We start from the raw sequence: 24,259 nt of genomic DNA on the forward strand, positions 1-24,259 counted from the left end.
TATTTGTAATTACTGTATTGTTTTTCTATATGAACAACTGTAAGCCTACTTTTGCTCCACCCTATATTTTACATTTCTTCTAATTTGATTTGAAATTGCCCACTTGTTTTCATTTTTTGCCAACAGAGCATGCAGTAAGTCTTTTAAATTTTTCACCACCTGGCCCTGGCTGGTGTGGCTCGGTTGCTTGTGTGTCATCCCCTGCACTACAAGGTTATTGGTTTGATTCCCCGTCAGTGCACATGCCGGGGTTCTGGCCCCAATCCCCGGTAGGGGGTGTGTAGGAGGCAGCCCATCAATGCTACACTCTCACATCATTGTTTCTCTCCTCTCTCTAAAAATCAATAAACTATTTAAAAATATATTTTAAATTTTTTTGCCAGTTTGATAATACATGCACCATTCAATGCCATTAAACCACCCCCATTTGCCTAGAACCTGAACTTCTGTAACTCTGTTTTTTCTTGGACGTTCTTTTAACTCTTTGAGGACAGGTTTACATTTCTCTTTGTCTGTGCAGGCTGCTATAACGAAATTCCAGAGACTGCATGGCTTATAAATAACAGAAATTTATTTCTCACAGTTCTGTGCACTGGAAGTCCGAGACCAGGATACCAGCATGGTCTGGTTCTGGTGAAGTCCCTTTTCTGAGGTGCAGACTTCCCAACTTCTGGTTGTGTCCTCACATGGGGGAAAGGGTTTGGGAGCTTTGTGGGGTCTCTTTTATAAAGGCACTAATCTGCTTTATGACCTAGTCACCTTCCAAAAGTCTTACCTCCCAAAACTGTCACCTTGGGGGTTAGGATTTACACGTGAATTTTTCAGGAAAGAGATGACACAAACATTCAAAGCATAGCAAGTCTTTTTTATGTAAATGTTTCTTAAAGTTCCCCCAGTTCTCTAGTGACTGTTTTAAGTACTTTTATCTATACCCCTCTCTTTAAATATTGCCTATAAACTGTAATGATCATATACTTTATTAACTCTTCATCTTGGGAACCAAAGAGTCAGCTGCCTCCCACTTTCACTTCTTTCTAGATCTCATCATTGTTTTTTTAAGACTGTTAAGTTGCTGCTTCTCTGCTTGTGATCTCTCCCTTTCACGGTTGCATTTGCTGCAATACCACCAAATATCTGTATGTCTTTGTAAAACAGGCCTACTGTTGTTCCCCTCCTTGAAAATCTTCTGTTGTTTCTCCTTAACCAATAGGATGAAATTTAAAAAGAACTTTTTCTGATGATATGCAAAGCCGTGAAGAAACCTGGCTCCAAATTACCTTCCTGTCCTCATCTCTGGCCGTTTTTCCTTCTTTCATCCTTGGTTCCCAACCCTTGGGCACCTCAGGCTGCAGCTGTACTGTAGCGCTCATCACACCTCCACCGGGCTGCAGTCAGTCACCCTCCCTGCCTTTACTTGCTACCCAGGCTCAGGATACTCTCCCTGCCTACCAACAACACTTGAACGCTTACTTATTAAACACCATGCTTTTTCCTTGTTTCAATTGCTGTATAAATTAATCTTAGATTATGAACTTACCACGTTTCTAGAGTCTTCTTGTTGTGTGGTGCTATATTTCTGAGGCTAGGTTTGAGACAAGAGGAGAAAGTAGAAAGTAGCTATCTAGAGGAAGTGAGAGAATAAGTGGACTAGGGGGGTGCAGGAGGTGGCTGGGTACTAGCACTAACGTGCTACTAGAATGTAATGACATCAGTTTAAAATGAGACCAGGCGGTGTGATTATGCTTTTCTCAGCAACGTTCTGCTGCACAGACATTGGTATGATATAAACAGAATTTTAGATTTAACCTATGTCAGAACTTGCAGATTATAACGATGAAAAGAAAGGGGGGCAAGGGCCATAAGAGTGTACATAAGGGAGTGGTTATAATGGTGGACCATGAAGCCAGGGAGCATAGGAGCTGAGAAAGATCATGGCAGGTTTGAGACTGGGAAGGGGGTATCAAATGGATTGTGGGGGTTCTGATAGGGCTGAATAATTGTTAGTCAGAATCCTAAAGGGAATGAGAGGAAACAGGAGGTATTGGTCAGAGAACAGATGATTAAATTGGAATTAGAGCAGAGGGGTAGTTATTGGTAATGGCAAAATCCAGGTTATGACTATGGAGGTGCTATTTACAGGTGGATAGCCTTAGAAAAATTTCACAACCTTTCTGAGTCTTACTTTTCTGCTCTGCAAAATGGAGATAATGCCTATCTTACAGAGTTGTCATGAGGATTAAATGATTTGATAAATGTAAAATATATGACATAGTGCCTAGCATGTGATAGGTTCTTAAACGAATTTCTTTATTTTGTAATTTTGAGCTTCATTTCCTGACCTGAGCAGAATAGCAAAATACCTTTCCTTACGCTTCAAAATTACTTATATGAAGCCTAGTGAAATAAAAATTTTTTTAAATCACTCTACAGTCAAAATGGAAAACACCACTAGCATAGGAACTACCGCTATTATATTAACAAGAAGTACTTCTCTTTTATTTATTTATTTATTACCATTTTTTAAATTTATCTTTATTGTTGAAAGTATTACAGATATCTCCCCTTTTTTCCCCATTGATCCCCTCCATCCCGCATCCCCCACCAGGCCTTCACCACACTGTTGTCTAAGAAGTACTTCTCTTTTACAATTCTGCTGTTGTTACTATCTATTCATCTAAAAGAATCTGTGTGCCACATCATTTGCATTTGTTAAAATAGCCCTCTGAGTTACATGGTGCAGGTATTTTTGTTATTTCTTCATTTGTCAGTTGAGGAAGTGAAAGTATAGTGAAATGTGTTATATATGATTTATTGGTTAAACTAGAACTTGAACCCAGGTCTTCTGACTAATAACTGAATTCTGTGTTTTTCATGGTATCTCATTGTTAAGGATATGATTGGCTGCTATAGATCTGCTAATCTCTAAAGATCTCTTTTTAAACTCTATAATGAAAAGATCTTTTTTATTGTACAGTCCTCATTTTATAGTATTATGAAATGAATTTATACATTCATCCATTCATTCCTTTTTTTTATTCCTCACATAATTATTGTAACCTTTCTAAATGTTAGGCTATATTTTATGTTCTAGAAATACAATAGTGAGAAAGAAATATACCCCTGCCTTCATGAAATCTTCACTATAGTGAGGACAGACTTTAAATAATTATATAACACTATTTATAACTGAAGGAAAAGTGCTCAAGCCATGTGAACGAATAACAGAGAGGGACTTGATTGAGCCTGTGGGTTGGCTTGGTGGTCATCATAAAAGACTTCCCTAAAGAAGTTGCATTTAAGCTGAGATTTGAAGGATGAACAGCAGTCATCTAGACCGGCGTTTTTCAGTGGGTTGGTCTGCCATAAGAATTTTTAAAACATGCAATACCTGACTGTTATTTAGTCAGGGGCACTGACTTCTTTTCCCTTAGATTGTCAAATATAAAAATGACAGCAGCCAACACAATAGCTATCCAGTGTAAATGAATCAAAATTATACCTATTTTTTTGTCAGATCAGCAAAAAATATGTTTTCTCATTATTATGATGATTTTAAAATGTATTTTAATATAAATTAATAGATTACAAAGCATAGTACTGAGTTCTTTTCCTCAGTGCATTCTTTGAGAAAATCAGTTATTTGGACTGCTTAGGAGGGCCTATGTGAATTCACATCCTAGATTCCACTGGTTGTCATACAGTAAGGCCTGGAGGACATTAATTTTGCTGTTCTTAAGTCCGTCAGTGCTTTTATGCTGATAGTTTTTGCTGGCACACCACAGTGAATTTTTTTAACGAAGGGAAGATGATAGTCCTCTGTTTAAATAAATTAATATTTCCATCTAAACGGATTCATTTGACATATTACAAAAACTATTTTTTTTTAAATATATCTTTATTGATTTCAGAGAGAGGAAGGGAGAAGGAAAAAGATAGAAACTTCAATGATGAGAGAGTCATTGATCAGCTGCCTCCTGCACGCCCCCTACTGGGGATCTAGCCCGCAACCCAGGCATGTGCCCTTACTGGGAATCGAACCGGGATCTCCTGGATCATAGGTTGATGTTCAATCGCTGAGCTACGCCGGCTGGGCCAAAAACTAATTCTTTATACAAACTAATCATTTCCTTGGTTGAAAAATAGTTTCAAGTTTTTTGAGTTCTAAGTAGGATGGGGACCCAGCTAATTTTTCTTTGTTTTTACATTGTCATCCATTGACCCCCATCTAGCATTTTATGTAGCACATGGTCCTGTACATCACTATAGTAAAAACTCCATGTGACACAAGAAAGGAAATCTTAGATGAACATTATAATCTGTCAGGGCAGGTATCTCATTTTAAAAAACAAAGAACCATCTATTGTTGTGATAAGTTATAAAATATGTTTATAACTAGTGTAGGGGCATACTAGAACTGGCTAAGGCATTTAGCACAGCAGAAGAAAAAATCTGAAAAGGAAGTTGGCCACAAAAAAACCCACAGGTGAATAATTCTTTGACTTTACTAAGAGATTGCTGAGCACATTTTTCAAGCAAAGGTGATGGGATTTGCTTGGAATAACTCCAAACCACACTGTATTGCTTGCTGGCTGAGCATTATTACAACAGAGAAATAGATGTAGAGCAATGATACCATAGACTTCTCTTGTCAGACAAATAGATTTTTCCAGCACATAAGCAGTTGTTCATGGTCCCCACCCCTACTCCAGCCACATCAGTTTGTGTAAGAGAGTAATATGATGTAGCTCAAATAGAATGCGCTTTAGAGGTACCCGACTTTAATCTGTATCAGTACTGCCACATTCTTGTGTGAGTTAATTCTCTAAATCACTCTGAGCCTCAGTTAATTCATCTATAAAATTAAGAAAATACCTTGTTGAAATAATGATACTTGATATTCATAATGATGACCCTAAGACAGTGAAAGGCCCAAACAATCTGAATTGTTCACTGATTTTTATAGTGTTAGCTTTGTTTAGAATTTTAATCCTTGTATCACTTTACGACAGTAACCTAAATAGCTAATTAATCAAAACAGCCAATTGCTAAGCAATAGAAATAAAGTATATGCCATGTTTCTACTTACATATGCTAAAAAATATTGCTACCATAAACCAGTATAAATACACTTTTAACTATAAAGACAATATTCATTCTATTTGTCAGTGTTAGCCTATGAGCAAAAGGTTAGCCAACTTTTTCTTTCTTTTCCCTACCTAATACTTTCTGTCCCTCTTTGAACTTAGGAGCATGTATCCTGTTTGGAAATCTTTTCTCGAGGGAACAATGCAGGTAGCCCAGTCTCGGATCAATATATGTGAAAATTATAAAAACTTCATTTCTGAGCCTGCAAGGACAGTGAGAAGCTTAAAAGAACAGCAACTAAAAAGGGTATTGTTTCTATTTGTTCTTTTCTTATATGCATTTTAATATCTCAGTGTTACATTTGCAATCCACAAGATTACATTAAATTGCATTTAATACTTGGAGCTTTTCTACTTAGTCACAAGTGATTCTGATTTCAACATGGGTTTTCTGATTACAATATGTGCTTTCTCTACTGTACTTTATTAACTGATTAATTTTCAACTTAGCTCAAGTAAATAGATATTAGTTTCACAATATTGGTATAATTTGGTGTATATTAAAATAGTTACAATGTTATTAATCATACTGAGTCTTAAAAAAATTCATCATAGCTTCAACTTGAGCCATTTTGCATAATGATTTAAAGGAAGTTGACACATTTTGACAGAATATAAAATCATTACCAAAAATGATGTATTCTAAAGTTTATTTATATAGGTTATGTAAAAGTAAAAGTTTTGAAATAGATCTTTATTTATGCAGAAATTAAAAATTCACAGAAAAATCATTATTAAATGTGATTTTTATGAAAAGTTTGCTATTGGAAGTAGGTGATTGAATTGTGTCATTTTTGGAAATAGAGTTACAAAAATAGAGATTATCATGACACCTAATAAGTAATTAAAATTTTCTTATGGAAGTATTAATACTTTAAAAAATATTAAGGTAATTATTTAAGAAAATAATATTTCAGAAGCCATCAGTATTTTTATTCTAATTGTCATTTGAATTTTTAGACCTTTTGTACAATCAAAAACCAAAAAAAAACTATTCTTCCTTTTTGTCAAAGATGATTTTAGTAGCATAAAATTAATGTTAAGTGTATGTTGTGTTTATATAAGATTTTAATCTCTTTTGAGCACTCAGATAACATCAGTTGGTTTTAATGTACTTGTATTAAGAATGCTTTTGTTTTATCTTTGATCAAATACCGTTTTCAAAACATGTGGTGAATAAATTATATGACTACTGACCAAACAGTGCTTTCAATTTGGAAGAAAATATTTTGTGTGTGTATATATATCCGTCTATGCATGCTGAGAGAAGACAGAAAATTAATACTAGTGTAACTTCCTAACTGGAAATACCGAGTGTCAGGTAGCCAGTGCATTCACCAGATCTAACTGAACTACTGGAATGTTTCACATTTTTCACTATGAGTATTTTGAAAGAGTTTACCTTGTATACTTTTTTCTTCCATTGGTAGAGTAGTCTCTGACTTGAATTTAACCAACATTCCTGAGCAAAGAATGCTTGGTGAGATTTGACAAGCTCTTGTATTTGAATTAACTTGTTTTATATTATTGCCGATAATGATGTTTATGTTCTATCTAAACAGTTGTTAAACATTAGGTACATATTGGGCATAACTGTCAGGACTCCAAGATTACAAATGACACAAACCTACTTCAAACTGGTTTAAGCCAAGAAGAAAATGTATTAGCTTATAAATTTCAACATGGATGAAATCCAGGCAGCAGTGTATCCAGGTGCTCAAATGATATTAGAATTCAATTTTCCCCCCAGCCATTAGCTCTGCTTTTTCCAATGGCTTCATTCTTTAGCAACTCTCCATATGGTGGCCCCTAAAGTACCAGATTTGCAAATCTTATAGCTAGCCATTCCATGTTTTTCATTTCCCCAGTACCAACAAAACTACCAGAATTTAAACTCATTGGATTATGTTGGGTGACAGCCCACCCACCCCAGTCAGGAGTTACAGTCCTCATGCAGACTACATGGAATAAAAATGGGGAAAGAGATTCTCCAAAGGAAAATGGAGATGGCTTCTCAAAGAAACAGCAAGCAGAAGCAACAGATGACCCCTGCAATTGGCTTCTCCAATTGTACTTCCAAGACTTTATGACAGGCTAACTGCATATAGGATCAACTAAATCATCTACGTATTCTTTTTCATTTTCTTTTCAGACTCTACCTCCTTTTGGGGGGTTTCTTCTGAATTACTCTTTTTAAAAAACATTTTATTGTGATAAGAACACTTAACATGAGATCTACCCTCATAACAGATTTTTAAGTGTACAATACAGTATTATCGTCTATAGACAGTGTCGTACAGGTGATCTCTAGAACTTACTCATTTTGCACAACTGAAATTTTATACCTGTTGTTTAGCAACTCCCTCTTTCCTCTTCCCCAGCCCCTGCCAACCATTTTTCTCTTCTTTGCTTCCATAAGTTTGACTATTAGATACTTCATGTAGCCCGGCCAGGCATTTCTCAGCGGTTGAGCATCGACCTAGGATCCAGGAGATCGCGGTTCGATTCCCAGTCAGGGCACATGCCCGGGTTGCGGGCTCGATCCCCAGCCAGGGGCGTGCAGGAGGCAGCTGATCAATGACTCTCTCATCATTGAAGTTTCAACTTTCTCTCTCCCTCTCCCTTCCTCTCTCTGAAATCAATAAAGATATATTTTTAAAAAATAGATACTTCATGTGTATGTATTTGTCCTTCTGTGACTGGCTCATTTTACAACATGTCTTCTAGGTTCCTCTGTGTTGCATATTGTAGGATTTTCTTTTTTTAATCCTTACATGAGGATATTTTTGCCGTTGTTTTTCAGAGAGAGTGGAAGGGGGAGAGAGAGAGAAGAGAGAAAGAAACATCAATGTGAGAGAGACACATCAATTGGTTGCCTCCCACACATGCCTGGACCCAGGCCCGGTGATGGAGCCTGCAACTGAGATACGTGCCCTTGGCCAGAATTGAAACCGACACCCTTCAGTCCACGGGCCAATGCTCTAACCACTGAGCCAAACCGGCCAGGGTGGATTTTCTTCTTTTTTAAGGCTGAATAATATTTCATTGTATGTATATGCCACAGTTTACGCATTCATGTGTTGATGGACATTTCGGTTGTTTCCATATTTTGGTTTTTGTGAATAGTGCTTCATTGAGCATGGGGGTATCTAGTATCTCTTCTAGATCCTGATTTCAGTTCTTGTGGGTAAATACCCAGAATTGGGATTGCTGGATCATACGTTAGTTCCTTTTTTAATTTTTTGAGTAACTGCCATACTGTTTTTTATATCAGCTGCACCATCTTGCATTCCTACCAACAGTACACAAGGGTTCCGATTTCTCTACAACCTTGTCAACATTTACTGTCTTTTTGTATTATTTATTATTAATTTTTTTAGAGGGGGGGTAGAGAGAAAGAAGAGAGAAACATCGATGTGAGACATATATTCATCAGTTGGCTCTCATATACACTCCAGCCAGGGATCGAACCTGCAACCTGGTTATGTACCCTGCCTGGAAATCGGACCTAAGACCTTCCAGTGCACTGGACAATGTTCCAACTGAGCACACTGGTCAGGGTGTCTTTTATTTTTTTAAATAATCATTCTAACAGGTGTGAGGTAGTATCTCATTGTGGTTTTAATTTACATTTTCATGATGATTAGTGATGTACAATCTTACAGTGTTATTATCAGTTTTCTTCACTATTAGCCTTTCAGCTACTTTTTTGTACTGGATTTCTTCAAGTGTCACCCCACATGTGCTATTTAGAAGTCAACTGATAACTCAGGGAGACAGTGTACAGATTTTTGGGTTGGCTTCTCTGTAGTACCCTAATTTCCAGATCTTAGCCCCTCAATTCCCAACTCTTTCAGCATTCTCAAGACTCCAACCTCTGTTTCCACTGTCTAGTAAGAATGCCACTTTCTGTTTATATACTGTTCTTTGTGCCATAATTCCCCAAACGCCCTAGGGAAAAAAGACAAATTGAATGTAGAGCTTACCTAACTGTGCTTTCCTGGTTTTTAACCACCACACATAGGTGTGGGACCAGTCCTTTTGACATCTCCACCCCTTCTACCAGTCTTGATGTGGCTTTTTCTTTATATCCTTAGATATAGGACTTCTGTTCAGCTAGATTTCAGGCATTCTGAATGATGGTGGTTCTGTAATTTAGTTGTAATTTTGATGTACTTGTAGGAGGTTCCGAGTACCATGTTTACCTCCGCCTCCATCTTGCCTGGAACTCCTTATATTTCTATACAACCTTTATGCTTATTTTTTTACTTCTGAGTGAATTTTTCACTTATTCTGCTTTATTTAATCATACCTCTGTTTAATCATACCACTAAATCTGCAATAAAAGTTAACTTTGTTCTTTTAAGTTACTTTCTTAGGGTAAATTTCCAGGATATGACTACTGGGTCAGAGAATCTACTAGTTTGTAGGACTTTGATGTATTGGTCCAAGTTACTTTCATTTTTATTCCTGCCTTCAGGTTATTAGCAAGTCTGTCCTATCTATCCATCTGTCTATCTCTCTATACTATTTCTGTGTCATACTCAGAGATTATACTTTCAATTTCTTCACTAGGATCTGAATTATAATATCCAAGTTTGTCATTTTGTATGATCCCTTAGCCTTAATGTAAACTTATACACTCATTTCTGTGTCTGCTCACTGCTGATAACTCTTGGAGAAGAGCTGGGCATATATCACACACCAAGGCTTTTCTTAACATGGGCATTAGTAAGCTGCTTTTTAAGTATATAAGTTAGTCCACCCCAGAAAAGTGTATTCCCACAGAAGAAACTTATTTTAAAAGTTGGAAGAAAAATCCTAGGTAATCTTTTCCTTTGCAAATAAAGTTTGATGACTTTTTAAAATAAATACTTTGGCATTTTGCTACATGGAGAGCACGTTCTTTTGAAGAAGAATTTTAATTACTCTGACGCGAAATAGTTCACTTGGGTGATGGAGAACATTTGGTTGTAGGTCACTGAATGCTAGGGAAGAAAGAATCACAGGAGATATCTTCAATGTAAACATAGGCTGTCTCTAATAGTTTGATAAATAGTATCTTAGAAACTTATGCAAAGGGGGAAAAGCAATTAGGAATAGAATCAACCAGAGTTTTATAAGATTTTGTAGAATCTTTTTAAAGATATGAACTATCACAAAATGCATCTGATTATGGTATATATGAAAAATCGCCTTTTACTTACTTTTAAAATTAAATTTATTGGGATGACACTGTTTAATAACATTTATGAAGTTTCAGGTGTATGTTTCTATAGTGCATCATCTGTATATTGCATTGTGTGCTCAGCACCCAAAGTCTAGTCTCCTTCCGTCACCATGTATCTGCCCCCCTTTGCCCTCCTCACCCACCTCCCACCCTCTTCCCCTCTGGTGACCACTATACTGTTGTCTGTCTGTGAGTTTGTTTGTTTTGTTTGTTCGTTTGTTGCTTTCTTTTGTATCCCACATGTGAGTGAAATCACATGGTTCTTGTCCATTTCTGTCTGACTTGTTTTGCTTAGCATGATACTCTCAAGTCCATCCATGTTGTCTCAGATGGCAACATTTCACCCTTTCTTATGGCTGAGTGTATCTCGTTACATGTGTACCACGTCCGGTTTGTCCAGTCATCCATCGAAGGACACTTAGGTTGTTTCCATGTGTTGGCTGCTGTGAATAATGCTGCATTGAACATAGGGGTACATATATCTTTACAAATAAATGTCTTCAAATTTTTCATAGATACTCAAAAGAGGGATTGCTGAGTCATATGGTAACTCTAATAGCCTTTTATAGATGAAAATGAATTAAGTAATCTTCATAAGGTGTTTGGCTACCCATGACTAAGGAGAGCTGCATTGTTCTTCAAAGGGTCAGGATGTAAGAAGTGAGTGGCTGTGTGTGTGTGTGTGTGTGTGTGTGTGCGCGCGCGCGTGCTCCTATGTGCTCATGTACGTGTACCTGTGGTGTTCACTTTGTGTGAGTATACTGAGACCCTCTCCAAATGGTTTCCAGTCCCCTGGAAAACTTTTGCCCTACTATGTTTAGTTTCCCCTCAAAATACTCAAATTAGCAGACCCTTTCTTTACATATGTATCACCACAAGACTCTTGGGCTTCCCTTCATTGATTAGTTTTTCTGAAGCCAAGCTTGTTTTGGATGAACATTATGGATATAGATGGCTTACACCTGATTCCTCTTTCAAATAATTGATCTAATTTTCCCATTAAACAAGTTGTATCTTCCAGACCATGCTCCATTTTGGGTTCTTAATATCTTAGTGTAGCCATGGAGCACTGTCTCAGCTCTTCACACCTGCAGATGTGGCGTTATTGGGATGTTTATCACTTCTCTATGGGATTGTCAGGTTGTCATGGTATTATTTATTAAATAAGAGGTTTGTATATGATAAGGACTATTAAAAATTAAGAAGAAAGGTTTTTCTGCAAGATAAAAGCTTACTGTTTATGTCTTTACAATGAAATATTATTCAGCCATAAAAAGAAATGAAGAATTAATACCTGATATAACAGATGAATCCTGACAGTATTACACTAAGTGAAAGAAGTGAGACATAAAAGGCCACATTATATATAGACTCCATTTATATGATGTCCAGAAAAGGAAATTCATAGAGATAGAAAGTAGATTTGTGGTTGCCAGGGGCTATGGATAGGGGAAAGTGGGGGGTGGCTGCTAATGGGTATGGGGTTTCTTTTTTGGTCGATAAAAATGTTCTGGAATTAGATAGTGGTAATGGTTTTACATTCTTGTGACTGTATTAAAAAACACTGAATTGTACACTTGAAAAAGGTGAATTTTGTGTTAAGTGAATGATATGTCAGTTTTTTTAAAGCTCACTATTTTAAGATAAAGTATCTCTTTAAAGATACTGTTATATTGTTTATACTTTAGAGATACTGTTTTTTTGAGACCTTAAAAACATGGTTATCACAAAACTGGAGTGCATACTGTAATGGGTTACATGGTAAATGATTGCATTCCTCACTGTATGACTTTGGGTAAATTAACCTCTTCGAGTCTGTATCCTCGTCTTAAAATGGAACTAATAATATGAATACTTTTATCATAGTCATTTCAAGTACTAATTGTAATAATACCTATAAAGTGCTAGTAAGCACTGTGCCTGTGCGACGCCCACAGGGAATCTCCTTAAATGTAACTGAGCACTCAGACTCTCATGATTACCACAGGCCACGTCTGGCATGAGGTTTACTTAGAAGGACATTAGGACAGGGAACACAGTTAACCAGCAGGGTGGCATCCAACATTAATAGAATTAGTTCCTCCACCAGTGTATACCTCAGTCTACACAGCCAACTAGAGTTACTCTGATCCCCAGGTGACATGTCTGGAGTGAGGGAATGAGACTCACGTGTGCATGGGTAGCCACAGGCTCTAAAGGAGACTGAAATCTTTTATTACAGCTCTACAGATAGAGCTTCCAAGGTCCCTGCAAGGGACATGTTCAGACACAGGAAGCACCATAGTTTCATTTCCAGTTTCTCCCAATTGATGCAATTTACCAGTAAGGGTTCATAAGCATTTGACACTGTGTCTTCATCAGGTTTCCATTGAAACACAGACCTAAAGCTCTAGTTTTCATGCAGACAGGAAAGAGGTGGGGTTTTTTAACCCTTTATTCACAGCCTGACAATTATTAAGTACTCAATAAATGCGCCCCTGGGAAACCTTCCAGATCTCTCACTTCTTATAAAGCAGTACCTTTCTTAACACCTAACAGTTTCTGGGAAAACCTATCCGGTGTGTCACATGGCTGAGTTTAAGTTTATTCATGCTTTATCCTTGCTCTCCTGATGTCTTTGCTCTACCCCACACTGCTCAGCCTGGCACAGCAGTCCCTCAACAGCGTCTCTTCCTGCTTTGCTAAGCCTTTGTCAGTCTCCACCAACCACTGACTATGCTGTTCTGGGGTCACAAGATTTTTGATGGGGGCTACCCTGAACTGGCCTCAAGCTGTTGAAACTTTTCTGTGGTTTGTTTCAGATTAGGGAAAATTATTCCCCTTTGTGTATCCAAAAGGGTCCCAAAGTAGTGTTACTTTGGCCCTAATGTATTACAAGAGTTTATTGTTTAAAATTTCTTGGAGTTATGTCTGTCCTTTCCAGAATGTACGTGTGTATCCAAAAAGTTGAGGACAGTTTTGAATAGTAATTACTACAGTGGTACCCAGGTTTGTTTCTTCTCTCCTTTATCTTGGGTTATCATGTCAGACTTCTCAGATTTCACTCCTAGAGGTGAATTCTTCCGTAGCCTTTGCACCATCGGTTCCCCAAACATACAGAGACTTTTTCAAGATTATGAAGAAACACAGAATTGCTTTATTCTTCTGCCTTAATTGCCATGATAGGCACCAACAGTAAGAGCATTTACACTGTTGCTCTGCTTATGCCTTACCTTAATATCAGTCATCAGCATTCAAGGGGTTTTTTTCTCAGAACAAAGTTGTTCGGCAAACTGTGGCACTGTATCATACATTACTTGATGGGTTTCCATTCTGAGGGCATAGTGCATAGTCCTAAGGACAAACTCATTTCTGTAAGCCTGAAAACTAAAATCATAATAATTGCACTTTGTATTTTACAGTGTGTGGACCAGTTGACAAAGATCCAAACTGAATTACAAGAGACAGTGAAAGATTTAGCTAAAGGCAAAAAGAAGTACTTTGAGACTGAACAGATGGCTCAAGCAGTGCGAGAAAAAGCTGACATCGAGGCAAAGTATGTTTTAGCATTTCTGAAAAAGTGATTATGCAAATAAGTGTTATTTTTGCCAATAATTTGTTTTCTGTTAATACTGAATATAGACTCATTCTTAGGTTATGTTGATTTCCCTGACCTATAAATGTTATGTACTTTAGATCAAAATTTTCTTTTATATTAGCTGATTTTATTTAAAATAATACAGCCAAATGAGAAGATTTAGTCAGTCAGTTTTTACATTAAATTGAATTCTCTCAAGAAGACAAATGAACATTGGATTGAAAGTTTAGCAAAAGTCTAGTTTAAGTTGCTGTAGTGTCTGAATATCAGAGTTTAAGAGCCTTGTTTTTCTCAAGCTAGACTCTGTAAGTCAATTGTAGTTGGAAATCCCTGGTCCTCAGCATGCCATTGAGACACCATGGACACATCACATAAACAAGGACACTGACCTCAGTGTAGGAGCCCTGCGCCAGGCACAGTTTTTCTCTTATGTGAAATTCTAGTATATATATAGGGTGTCCCCCCCAAATGTATACACACAGCTTGAATAATAATAATTATAAAGGCGGTGTTTATTAAAATATGTTTCTTTTTCAAAATTAAGCTACCAGCTGTTAAAGTGTGTATACATTTTTTTATTTTTTGGAACACCCTGTACTTTTTTTTATGTCTGTCTGCTTTAGCAGCTGTGTGAATTTTACTTTGTATTTACAAATTCTTTATTTTGAGAATACTTAGGAAAAGAAGGAACTGATGATTGGTAATAAAAAGAGCTAATAAAGCAAGCAGTAGAGTAGAGATTTCTATAATGACAACTTGAGAAAAAATAAACTTGTGTTATAGGATGGGACTTTGAAGAGGTCTGTCAGGAGAGCTAAGACTCCCATTTAGTGAGCTCACTGATGCAAAATCTAGGAGTCTGAAATCAGAAAGGCTGTGAACAATTGTATAGACTAGCAAGGTGTGGGGGGTTTCTTCCCAATATGCTTTTTATCTGCAAGAAATTAAGAAATCTCCTAAGTATCTTATGAAAATTTAAGGACTCTTGGGAAGTTTATTTAGTACCAAGGGATGGTAATTGAATATTCATGAAGTATTTAGTGTTACTGGGAAATATATTTACTACTTACTGCTCCCTAATTTAGTTTATTGTCTTTACTATTTTATTTTTGTGAGCATACAAATATTTCCTTTAGAGAGAATTAACCCATCTTCCCAGTAAAACCCAAAGTTTTTTAGATCAGGTAATCTCCATCAGGAATATCCCATTATGGTGGGTTTTAGGAACTTGTTTGTTAAAACTCTTGGGGATTCTAGAAGAGAGTGGACAGATTTGTAGAACATACAGAAATACCCACGTTAGCCAGGGCCTACAGGGTAAAAATGAGGACAGTTGCAGGGTTGTTCCTGTGAAGTGTGAATTTGACAGGGTCAAATTATCACAGATGCTGATCACAAGGAACTGTCTTCTATTATGGCCCAAATTCAAAGGGGATACAAGTTAGACATTTTAGCCCGGCCAGGCTTAGCTCAGTGGTTGAGCGTCAACCTAGGATCCAGGCGATCGGGGTTTGATTCCGGGTCAGGGCACATGCCCGGGTTGCGGGCTCAATCCTCTGTCAGGGGCATGCAGGAGGCAGCCAATCAATGACTCTCTCATCATTGATGTTTCTATCTCTCTCTCTCCCTCTCCTTTACTCTCTCTGAAATCAATAAAGATATATTTTTAAGATATATTTTTTAAAACACTAAAAAAAGTTAGACATTTTAATTCAGTGTGTAACTTTTCTGGAAAATTAGTTCAAGTACAGGGTAAGAAGTGCCTTTTCATCTTTGCTCACTCACTAATTGTTTATTGAATAATTTACTTTATATTGGATGCTACGGGTACAGAGAGGAGTTAAGAGTAAGTTTTGTGCCCTGAAGAAATTTAAAGCCTAGAATTAAAGACAAATGTATTTAAAAGTGACTTTATGATTTGTTTATTCACAGTGAACTTAAGGAAATTAAATGCCTGTAGTCACTTACCTAGTAACTGATTTATTTACAGTAGTTGTATGTTAATACGTAAGCATGGAAAATATATTAATTTTGCCTAATGTAAAAGGAAACCTTTATAGAAGAAGGGATGTTTGGACAGTCTTGGGGAATGACTATGATTTTTCTAAGTAGAGATGAGAAGGAAGATCAGGAAAGGGGACATGAAAACTGGACTACCTACAGTTTTGCTAGATGATTTGACCAAGGGTGAGATGTATACGTTAGGAGAGATGTGTACTTAGAAGGAACAGGGATATACCATTTGAAGGCAAAGATGCGTTCCATTTGGGATATGAAGGCTCTACAAAACCCATGGACACTGGTGTGAATGTATTTGGTAGGGAGTCATACAGCTCATTCTCAAGGGAGAATCTGGGCCCAGTGGTCTCACTTTGGGGGTTAATTGCCTTTCAGATGATAGGTTATAGAGATGAAATCATATATAAAATAAGATGGGAGGTTGAATTTGGAACCCTACATAATATTAACATTTGGAAGGTGGATGAGGAAGAGTTCATTATTTGTATATATCTTATTCTAGATAATAATCTTTGAGGACAGGGACTGTATTATTCTATCCATTACTAATACCTACTTTAGTACTGCACAAGAATTATATGAGGATTCACAAATGAAGCAGAAGCCAGAAACTTAAAACCTTATATTGGAAAATCCAGGTGCAACTCAGACTATTTGGATAATGGCTACAAAAAAGGAGAATTGAGAACACCCCCAAACAGTCTTTCTTAACCCAGAACAGACCCTATCAAATTTTAAAGTCTGTGGCCTTTGCTTTTGTAGATCAAAGTGAATACGAATCTAATTAATAAAAACAAAAACCCCATGAAGTATGAATATGAGCAAGGTAGAAAACAGCAGGAATATCTCAGATCCCCGATTTTTTTAACAGTGGGGAGGTAATTGGGATGCATATGTGTACATCCTGAATGTTTCTCTCGTTAGAAAGGTGAGAGGCTGGTTTTGCTATCCTCACATTTGTTCTGCAGACTGCCTTACTCTGTGGTCTGCGACTTTACTTCATATTATGGCATAGCTGCCAGCACATGCGTTGAATTCTCTTCTCCCATGGCAACCACCATGAACTGCAGTCAAGACAAACATTGCAGAGTCAAAATTCACAGGTCGCGGGAGTGTTGATTGTTCCCTAGCAGTTGTCTGTTGACTTTCTTATTATGGTTATCTCTGGTTGTTTGGGTAAAGCCAACATATTTTTACTACTGATTGTTAGATTATGGTTCCCCTCCCACACTGAAAGGGAAATATCAGACCAGATTGGGAGAAAATAAAGTAGAACAAAATCATATAGGCCAGAGAGTTGAGGGACTTTCTCGTTGTGTTCCAAACACTATATTCAGAGTGGAGAGGGTACACAGGCAGGCACCCAAACAAGAAGAACTTTTAATGGGAGAAATAATGGAATTAAGGACTTTCTAGAGCCTGGTCAGTATCATATTGTAGATTGCATACTGGCATTGTTGCAACCACTGCCCTCAAAGCCTGCTAATCTTTGCCTCCATAGGTTGGTCATCCAAGGGCTTTAAGCTTCCTTGCAGGAACTAAAGTGGGTATAATTGTATGATATGGGAATAACCTATAATTTGATGACTCTTGTTTATCATGAAATACCAATATATTGGATTTGTCTAACTGATTTTTTTGCCATTCAGGATATTTTTATTATATTAATCTCAATATTTCCTCTCTCATCATCATATTACATTCTTCCTGTAGGAAAATAATCATTGATCTTGGTTTTCCATTTTTTTAGTTCTCCTTTAGAATAGTGTTGTGGAAAAGGGTAACTTTAGGAAAAATTAGTAATTATAACATTTAATCATCTTATGATATAATTTGATAGTTTGATTAACCATACCTTTCTATTTTATGACAGATCTAAACTTAGTCTTTTTCAGTCAAGAATCAGTTTACAGAAGGCAAGTGTAAAGGTGAGTTTTTGAAAACTATGTTTCACAATTGAGAAACCTTATCTTCAAAAAAAATAAAAGAATTGGGTCTTTTGATGGTGGAGGTCAATTATTTTCAACTAATTTAGAAAAGCATTTTAAAGTCATTAACTTAGGGAAGAACTTTCCTTCCCAGTTCTTTGGGAGGTTGCGGCAGGGGAGTTCACCCAGGTGTCAATGGTTTGGACAGTGCTTGCTTCTCAAGATTGCTTTATAGATAGGATTCTGTACTTGATCTGCTTAATCCATGGGCTTTAGAAAGCCCTATAAAATTCACTTCGTTGAGATTTACACCATGAGCAGAAATTCTGGGCCAGCTACAAGTGGTTTTTTCTTGTGAGACTCTCAGGCATGAAGTACCTGATATGGTAAGCTTAGTGGCCTGGCTTTGACTGCCAGATTCCCAACGAGCATGCAGTTCTTTTGGCATGTTAGTAGTATTGAATTTTTTAAAACCATTTTCTAGCTCCAACAGGTTTGAAGATGAGGATAAGGTACTTAATTTGGGAACCTTTATTTTTCCATTTGGATAAAATGAACAAAATACTTTGAAGTTCTCTAAAAATCTTTGGAAGTATGTAAGTGTAAATAACAAATATTTGAAAACTCTCTTGCCATGTATAACAGTTCTAGTCACTGTTTATTTAATTCCTCAATAGTGTTAAATGCATAAATAGTTTTATATGCATAGAAATGTTTCTCAACGTGCTTACCTTTACTCTTATTGAGGAGCCATTAATTGCCAACGAAGAGAGATATTCTCATATGTTTTGCAGTGTAATATCAGTTTGCACTGATTTTTTTTCTTTTATTATGTTTTAGTTAAAAGCCCGGCGATCTGAATGTAATTCCAAAGCTACCCACGCAAGGAATGATTATCTTCTTACATTAGCAGCAGCAAATGCGCACCAGGATCGCTACTATCAAACAGATTTAGTTAACATTATGAAGGTAACACAGTCTTAATATCTGTGGTAATTTTGTTTCATTAAAGATAAAAATAACTAATGAATTTGATGTTTAGTACATGGGATTGAGTCTGTAGAAGAGCATCCAGGCTACTTTGCATTTTGTTGGAATATACTTAGTATTGTTTGGGTAACCTCCGTTTCAGGTAATCCTGAATTAAGTTTTAGTGTAAGAAAATATTTAAAGCCAAATCACAATAACGGATCGTATTATTCCCTAGCCGTGGCAGGTATTTACTGTATAGGGGTTATTAACATACAAGATAAGATTATTTTTTAAAAGCTTATATTTTTAAAAATTCTATAACTTTTCATTGATAGGTAAACTTGAACATTAATATTTTACGATTTGAGCCCAGCCGGCGTGGCTCAGCAGTTGAGCATAGACCTATGATCCAGGAAATAGAGGTTTGATTCCTGGTCAGGGCACATATGCAGGTTGCAGGCTCGAACCCCAGTAGGGGGCATATATATATATTATGATTTGAGGTGCCTATGGGAAAACAAGAAAAAATGTCTAGTAGTTATGTTACAATACCTCTTCCCTAGGTATCACTCTGAAATGTAGACTGATTGGATTACAGTTTCTTGTATGCCCACACTCGATCTTGGTCTTTCCTTTTTATATACTATATGTATCTTTGACTTTCACTGTCATTAAGTAAAGAGGGTGGAAGAGACGAAAACCTTTTTAACCTGCTGCTGGGTTTCCTCTTGTTGCTGGTGGACAAGTTCTGCTTTGAATGACATCTCATTCTCTTGTCTTTTCAAGAACCGAAACATTTGCTTATTCATTCTCTCATATTTTCAGTCCATTCCTCTCAAGTGCATTGTACTTAATGACTATCAAATACATCACTTTTATTGAATTGCTTGCTTTATGAATCAGAGGTGTTGGGAATGGGCATGCAACAGGAGTGGGCACTCTTTTTCTTACAGTGGCTCTGGGACAGACAAACTCTGTCCAGAAACCACAAGTTCTGTCCTTGAAAGTAGAGACAGAACATTTCATGGGACCTTCAGGGAAAAATGGGAATGGTAGAGGGAGTCAAACTGGACTAAGAAGTATCCCATTGGAGATTTTTGTATTTCCTTTTTGTCCACTGTCTGAAATACCCTTTTCCTAGCTTCTATCCTGTTCTGACTTCTGCTGGTTAGAATACAGGTGGCGAGAGAGACGAGGGATTGTTTTGAACTTTGCATATTATTTTCCCATAAAATGTTGAACCTAGAGGTTTAGACATTTTAGTATCTTATTGGCTGTTTTAGTATCTTATATAGTGCTTTAGACTTACAAGAACCAACTGGCGACTTGGCCTTCCATTATAACACAGCTTCAAACAACCTGTTTATTAAAGATTTTTAGTACAGGTTTCACTTAAGATTGTGATTTCCTATATCCTTTTACTATTAAATCAAAGTTGTTAACTATATATTTTTCTTCTTTGAATACTTTAAAGTGACCAGTATATTACTTAAGCAAAAACAAAATCTTAATTTTTTAAAAATTGAATGTACAGGCAAAAACACACACACTATGTATGGCCTTTGATAAAACAGGAAAGGTACAGTATTATTTTAGGGACCTGCTCTCTGCCCCCCAAAAAAGAAGTTAATGAGCCTGGTCTGCTCTTATGCATGTATTTGATCAACATTTGGGTAGGTCATGCTTCAGAGTACTCATTTCATGAAATATAGGGTACAAATGATAAAAATAGAGGCAGGAGTTCTTATTCCTAAAAAATAAAGTGTTTCTTAATTTTCATGTTATGCATGTTAATTCATTTTCTTTCTTTGCTAATTCTATAGACTACAGTATTGGAAAACTCCCATTAATCATGCTGTTAGCTACTTAGTAAGTTTCTATCATTGAATTGACAATGGAGTGGCTGGCCCTTTAGTGCCTTTCTTGGAAATTTCTAGTTTTTGAGTTGTTGCTAAGGTTATAATGCCCTAGCTAGAATCTTTTTTTTTTTAAATCCTCACACAAGGATATTTTGTTTTCCCCATTGCTTTTCAGAGAGAGTGGAAGGCGGGGGAGAGAGAGAGGCATCCATTGCCTCCTGCATGTGCCCCTACCGGGGCCAGGGATTGAGCCTGCAACCAAGGCACGTGCCCTTGGCTAGAACTGAACCCGGGACCCTTCAGTCCCCGGGGCCGATGCTCTAACCACTGGGCAAAACCAGCTAGGGTGCTAGAATCTTTTAAAAAAATTATGTGAATAGCTTGGAAGCCCAAGATTTGATTCATTGATTTAATCATACATATTTAATAGTCACTTGTAGTGTGGTAGTTACTGGGCTAGACTTTGGGAAGAAGCAAAGATGAGGAAGACATTCCTTATCCTCAAAGAGCTCAATCTGGTGAGAGAGAGAAATGATTGCAAATCAGAATAATCAGATCACTTACTGCTAGAGGACCATGGTTAGTAATAATAATAGCTTTTTTATATATATAATAATAGCTTTTATATATATATAATGCTTGCTATCACCCTGGAATTATCCTAATCACTTTAGGCATATTATCCTTTTCTTGTTTTCCTGATTAGAGTTCATAGTTCATTATTTAAATAACACTCTAGCCTATAAGTGAAATGAAATGAAATCCCAACTCTGGATGAACTCAGATAACCCCTTTTTCTGTATCTGCATCTAAGTAGCCAAATACTACTAAAGAAAATCTTTCTTTTTTTTTTTTTTTTTACCAATTACAGTACTTTTTTCCTTTTTTTAAAATCTTTATTGTTGAAAATATTACAGATGTCCCCTTTTTACCCCCATTGATCCCTTCCATCCCGCATCCACCCCACCCCCAGGCCTTCCCCATACCAACGTCTATGTCCTTGGGTTATGCTTATAAACATATCAGTTCTTTGATTAATCTCCCCATCCACTTTCCCATCCCCACCTTCCCTCTGAGATCCTTCAGTCTGTTCCATGCTTCTGTGTCTCTGTATCTATTTTGTTCATCAGTTTATTTTGTTTATTACATTCCACATATGAGTGAGATCATGTGATGTTTGTCTTTCTCTGGCTGGCTTATTTCGCTTAGCATAACACTCTCCAGTTCCCTCCATGCTGCCCCAAAGGGTAAGAGATCCTTCTTTTTGACAGCTGCATAGTATCCCATGGTGTAAATGTCCCACAGCTTTTTTATCCACTCATCTACTGATGGGCACTTGGGCTGTTTCCAGATCTTAGCTATTGTAAATTACACTTCTATGAACATAGGGGTGCATAAGTTCTTTCTGATTGGTGTTTTGGGTTTCTTAGGATATATTCCTAGAAGTGGTATCACTGGGTCAAATGGTGGGTCAATTTTAAATTTTTTTAGGATCCTCCATACTGCTTTCCACAGTGATTGCACTAAGTCTGAATTCCCACCATCAGTGTACTAGGGTTCCCTTTTCTCTGCACCCTCACCAGCCAGCACTTATTCGTTGATTTGTTGATGGCAGCCATTCTGACAGGTGTGAGGTGATACATCATTGTGGTTTTAATTTGCATCTCTGATGATTAGTGACTTTGAGCATTTTTTCACATGTCTGTTGGCCATCTGTATGTCCTCTGTGGAGAAGTGTCTATTTAGGTCCTTTGCCCATTTTTAATTGGATTGTTTGTCTTCCTTTTGTTAAGTTGTATGAGTTTCTTATATATTTTGGATATTAACCCTTTATCAGATGTGTCATTGGCAAATATGTTTTCCCATACAGTGGGCTTCCTTTTCAATTTGTTGATGGTTTCTTTTGCTGTGCAGAAGCTTTTTATTTTGGTGTAGTTCCATTTGTTTATTTTCTCCTTTGTTTTCTTGCCCTAGAAGATGTATCAGCAAACATATTGCTATGAGAGATGTCTGAGATTTTGCTGCCTCTGTTTTCTTCTTGGATTTTTATGGTTTCATGTCTTACATTTAAGTCTTTTATCCATTTTGAGTTTATTTTTGTATATGGTTGAAGAAAATCTTTCAGCAGCAAAGGCATGATCCTAAATTAATGTGGAACTGTTTTCAAATGGACCCTTAACCCTGCTCAGATTTCCTTCTGTATTTCCCTGGTTAACTTTCCCTCCTATTTTTAACAATTTTTTCAACTTTTTTCCTTCTCCACAAACCTCAAACGTACCCTTTTTCTTTCACATTTAGCAAGTGGTCTGTCTTCCTAATTTACAAAGAAAACAGATGGCATTAAAAGGAAATTCCATTATTGTCTCATTACCTGCCTTCATCTGTGTTCAAGACTTCAAGGAGTCTCAATGGCAGTCATCCCTCCTTTCCAAAGATGATCTCCACACCTTGGCTTTGGATAATATCTCACCCCCTGCTGCTTTCTCAGAATCAAAACAATTGATAATTCTATTTTCTCATCTTTCTTGGACATTTTATTCCTAGGTTAACAGTTGATGGGAACTTAGCGATGATGGCTGTCGTTATGTCTGTCTTCTGTGTTACACCTCTCTATCTGGACTAATTGCCCTATTATATCCAGTGCAGTGCAGTTATTCTGAGATCTTCCTTTGCTTCTCTCCCATGCTGGCTCTCCCGTTACTGTATCATATGTCGTCTTTTCTCTTGGTTTACTCTGTTCTTGGGAATATCTCCTTCAGTACCTTCATGAGAGAGTGAACATGGGAGCTTAGTTTTTTGAGATACTATGTTTATGAAAATGTCATTATTCTGTGCTAATTCTTGGGTATAGAATTAAAGGTTGAAAAACATTTTTATTCAAATGTTGACGTCAGTACGCTATTGTTTTCTTGTTTCCTGTGTAGGAATTGAGAACCCAAGCCGTGATTCTTGGTTCTTTGTATCTGATCTAGTTGTGTGTTTTTTTAGAAGTTTGTGAACTATTTTCAGTATGCCTTTTGATTCTTGAATTAATTCTTCCTTTTTGCTTTCTCTTTCTGAAACTCCTGTTATTAAGATGTTGGATATCCTGTGCACTTCTTTTTTCTCTTATTTTCCTTCTTTGTCATTATGCTCTACTGTCTGGGAGACTCCACCTTTATAGTGCAACTCTTAGTAAGTGTTCAGGTTTTTTCAGCAAGGTGTTAATATCCAATTGTTTCTTTTCATTCCCTGAATATTCCTTTTATATAGCAGATTTTTGTGCTTTATCTTCTCTTTTTAATTCTGATGGTATCAATAGTAGGATTTATTTCAAAGTTTTCTTCTCCCTGGGTAGTCTCTGTTTTAGACTGTTTTTAATAACTTTGAGCTTCACTGTAGGGTGGTCGGTGGAGCTCTGTAGGGGAATCCCTAATGTCAGTATCCTTAAATCTCTCCTCTTAGGCTGGTCAAACTCCCTCTTCGATCCCTTCATTACTTCTTCAGGTCTCTTGTTTTGCCTCTGAGGAAGACTCCCATGGCCTCCTTAA

At 36.9% G+C, this 24,259-nt stretch overlaps 1 protein-coding gene across 4 annotated transcripts in view; it reads left to right on the top strand.

The window, feature by feature from the left end:
* FCHSD2 (FCH and double SH3 domains 2) overlaps positions 1-24,259 on the top strand; it is a 167,974-nt gene that overhangs the window by 80,718 nt on the left and 62,997 nt on the right. For all 4 annotated transcript variants that reach the window (XM_087821671.1, XM_016208483.2, XM_087821670.1 and 1 more), the window contains 4 exons: positions 5,247-5,391; positions 13,776-13,909; positions 17,844-17,898; positions 18,739-18,867. In XM_087821671.1, the coding sequence (XP_087677797.1) occupies positions 5,247-5,391; positions 13,776-13,909; positions 17,844-17,898; positions 18,739-18,867 (463 nt within the window). The remainder of the gene's footprint in view (positions 1-5,246; positions 5,392-13,775; positions 13,910-17,843; positions 17,899-18,738; positions 18,868-24,259) is intronic.

This window comes from Miniopterus natalensis, chromosome 11, assembly GCF_054644295.1.
Source record: "Miniopterus natalensis isolate mMinNat1 chromosome 11, mMinNat1.hap1, whole genome shotgun sequence".
In the NCBI taxonomy this organism is placed as follows: domain Eukaryota; kingdom Metazoa; phylum Chordata; class Mammalia; order Chiroptera; family Miniopteridae; genus Miniopterus; species Miniopterus natalensis.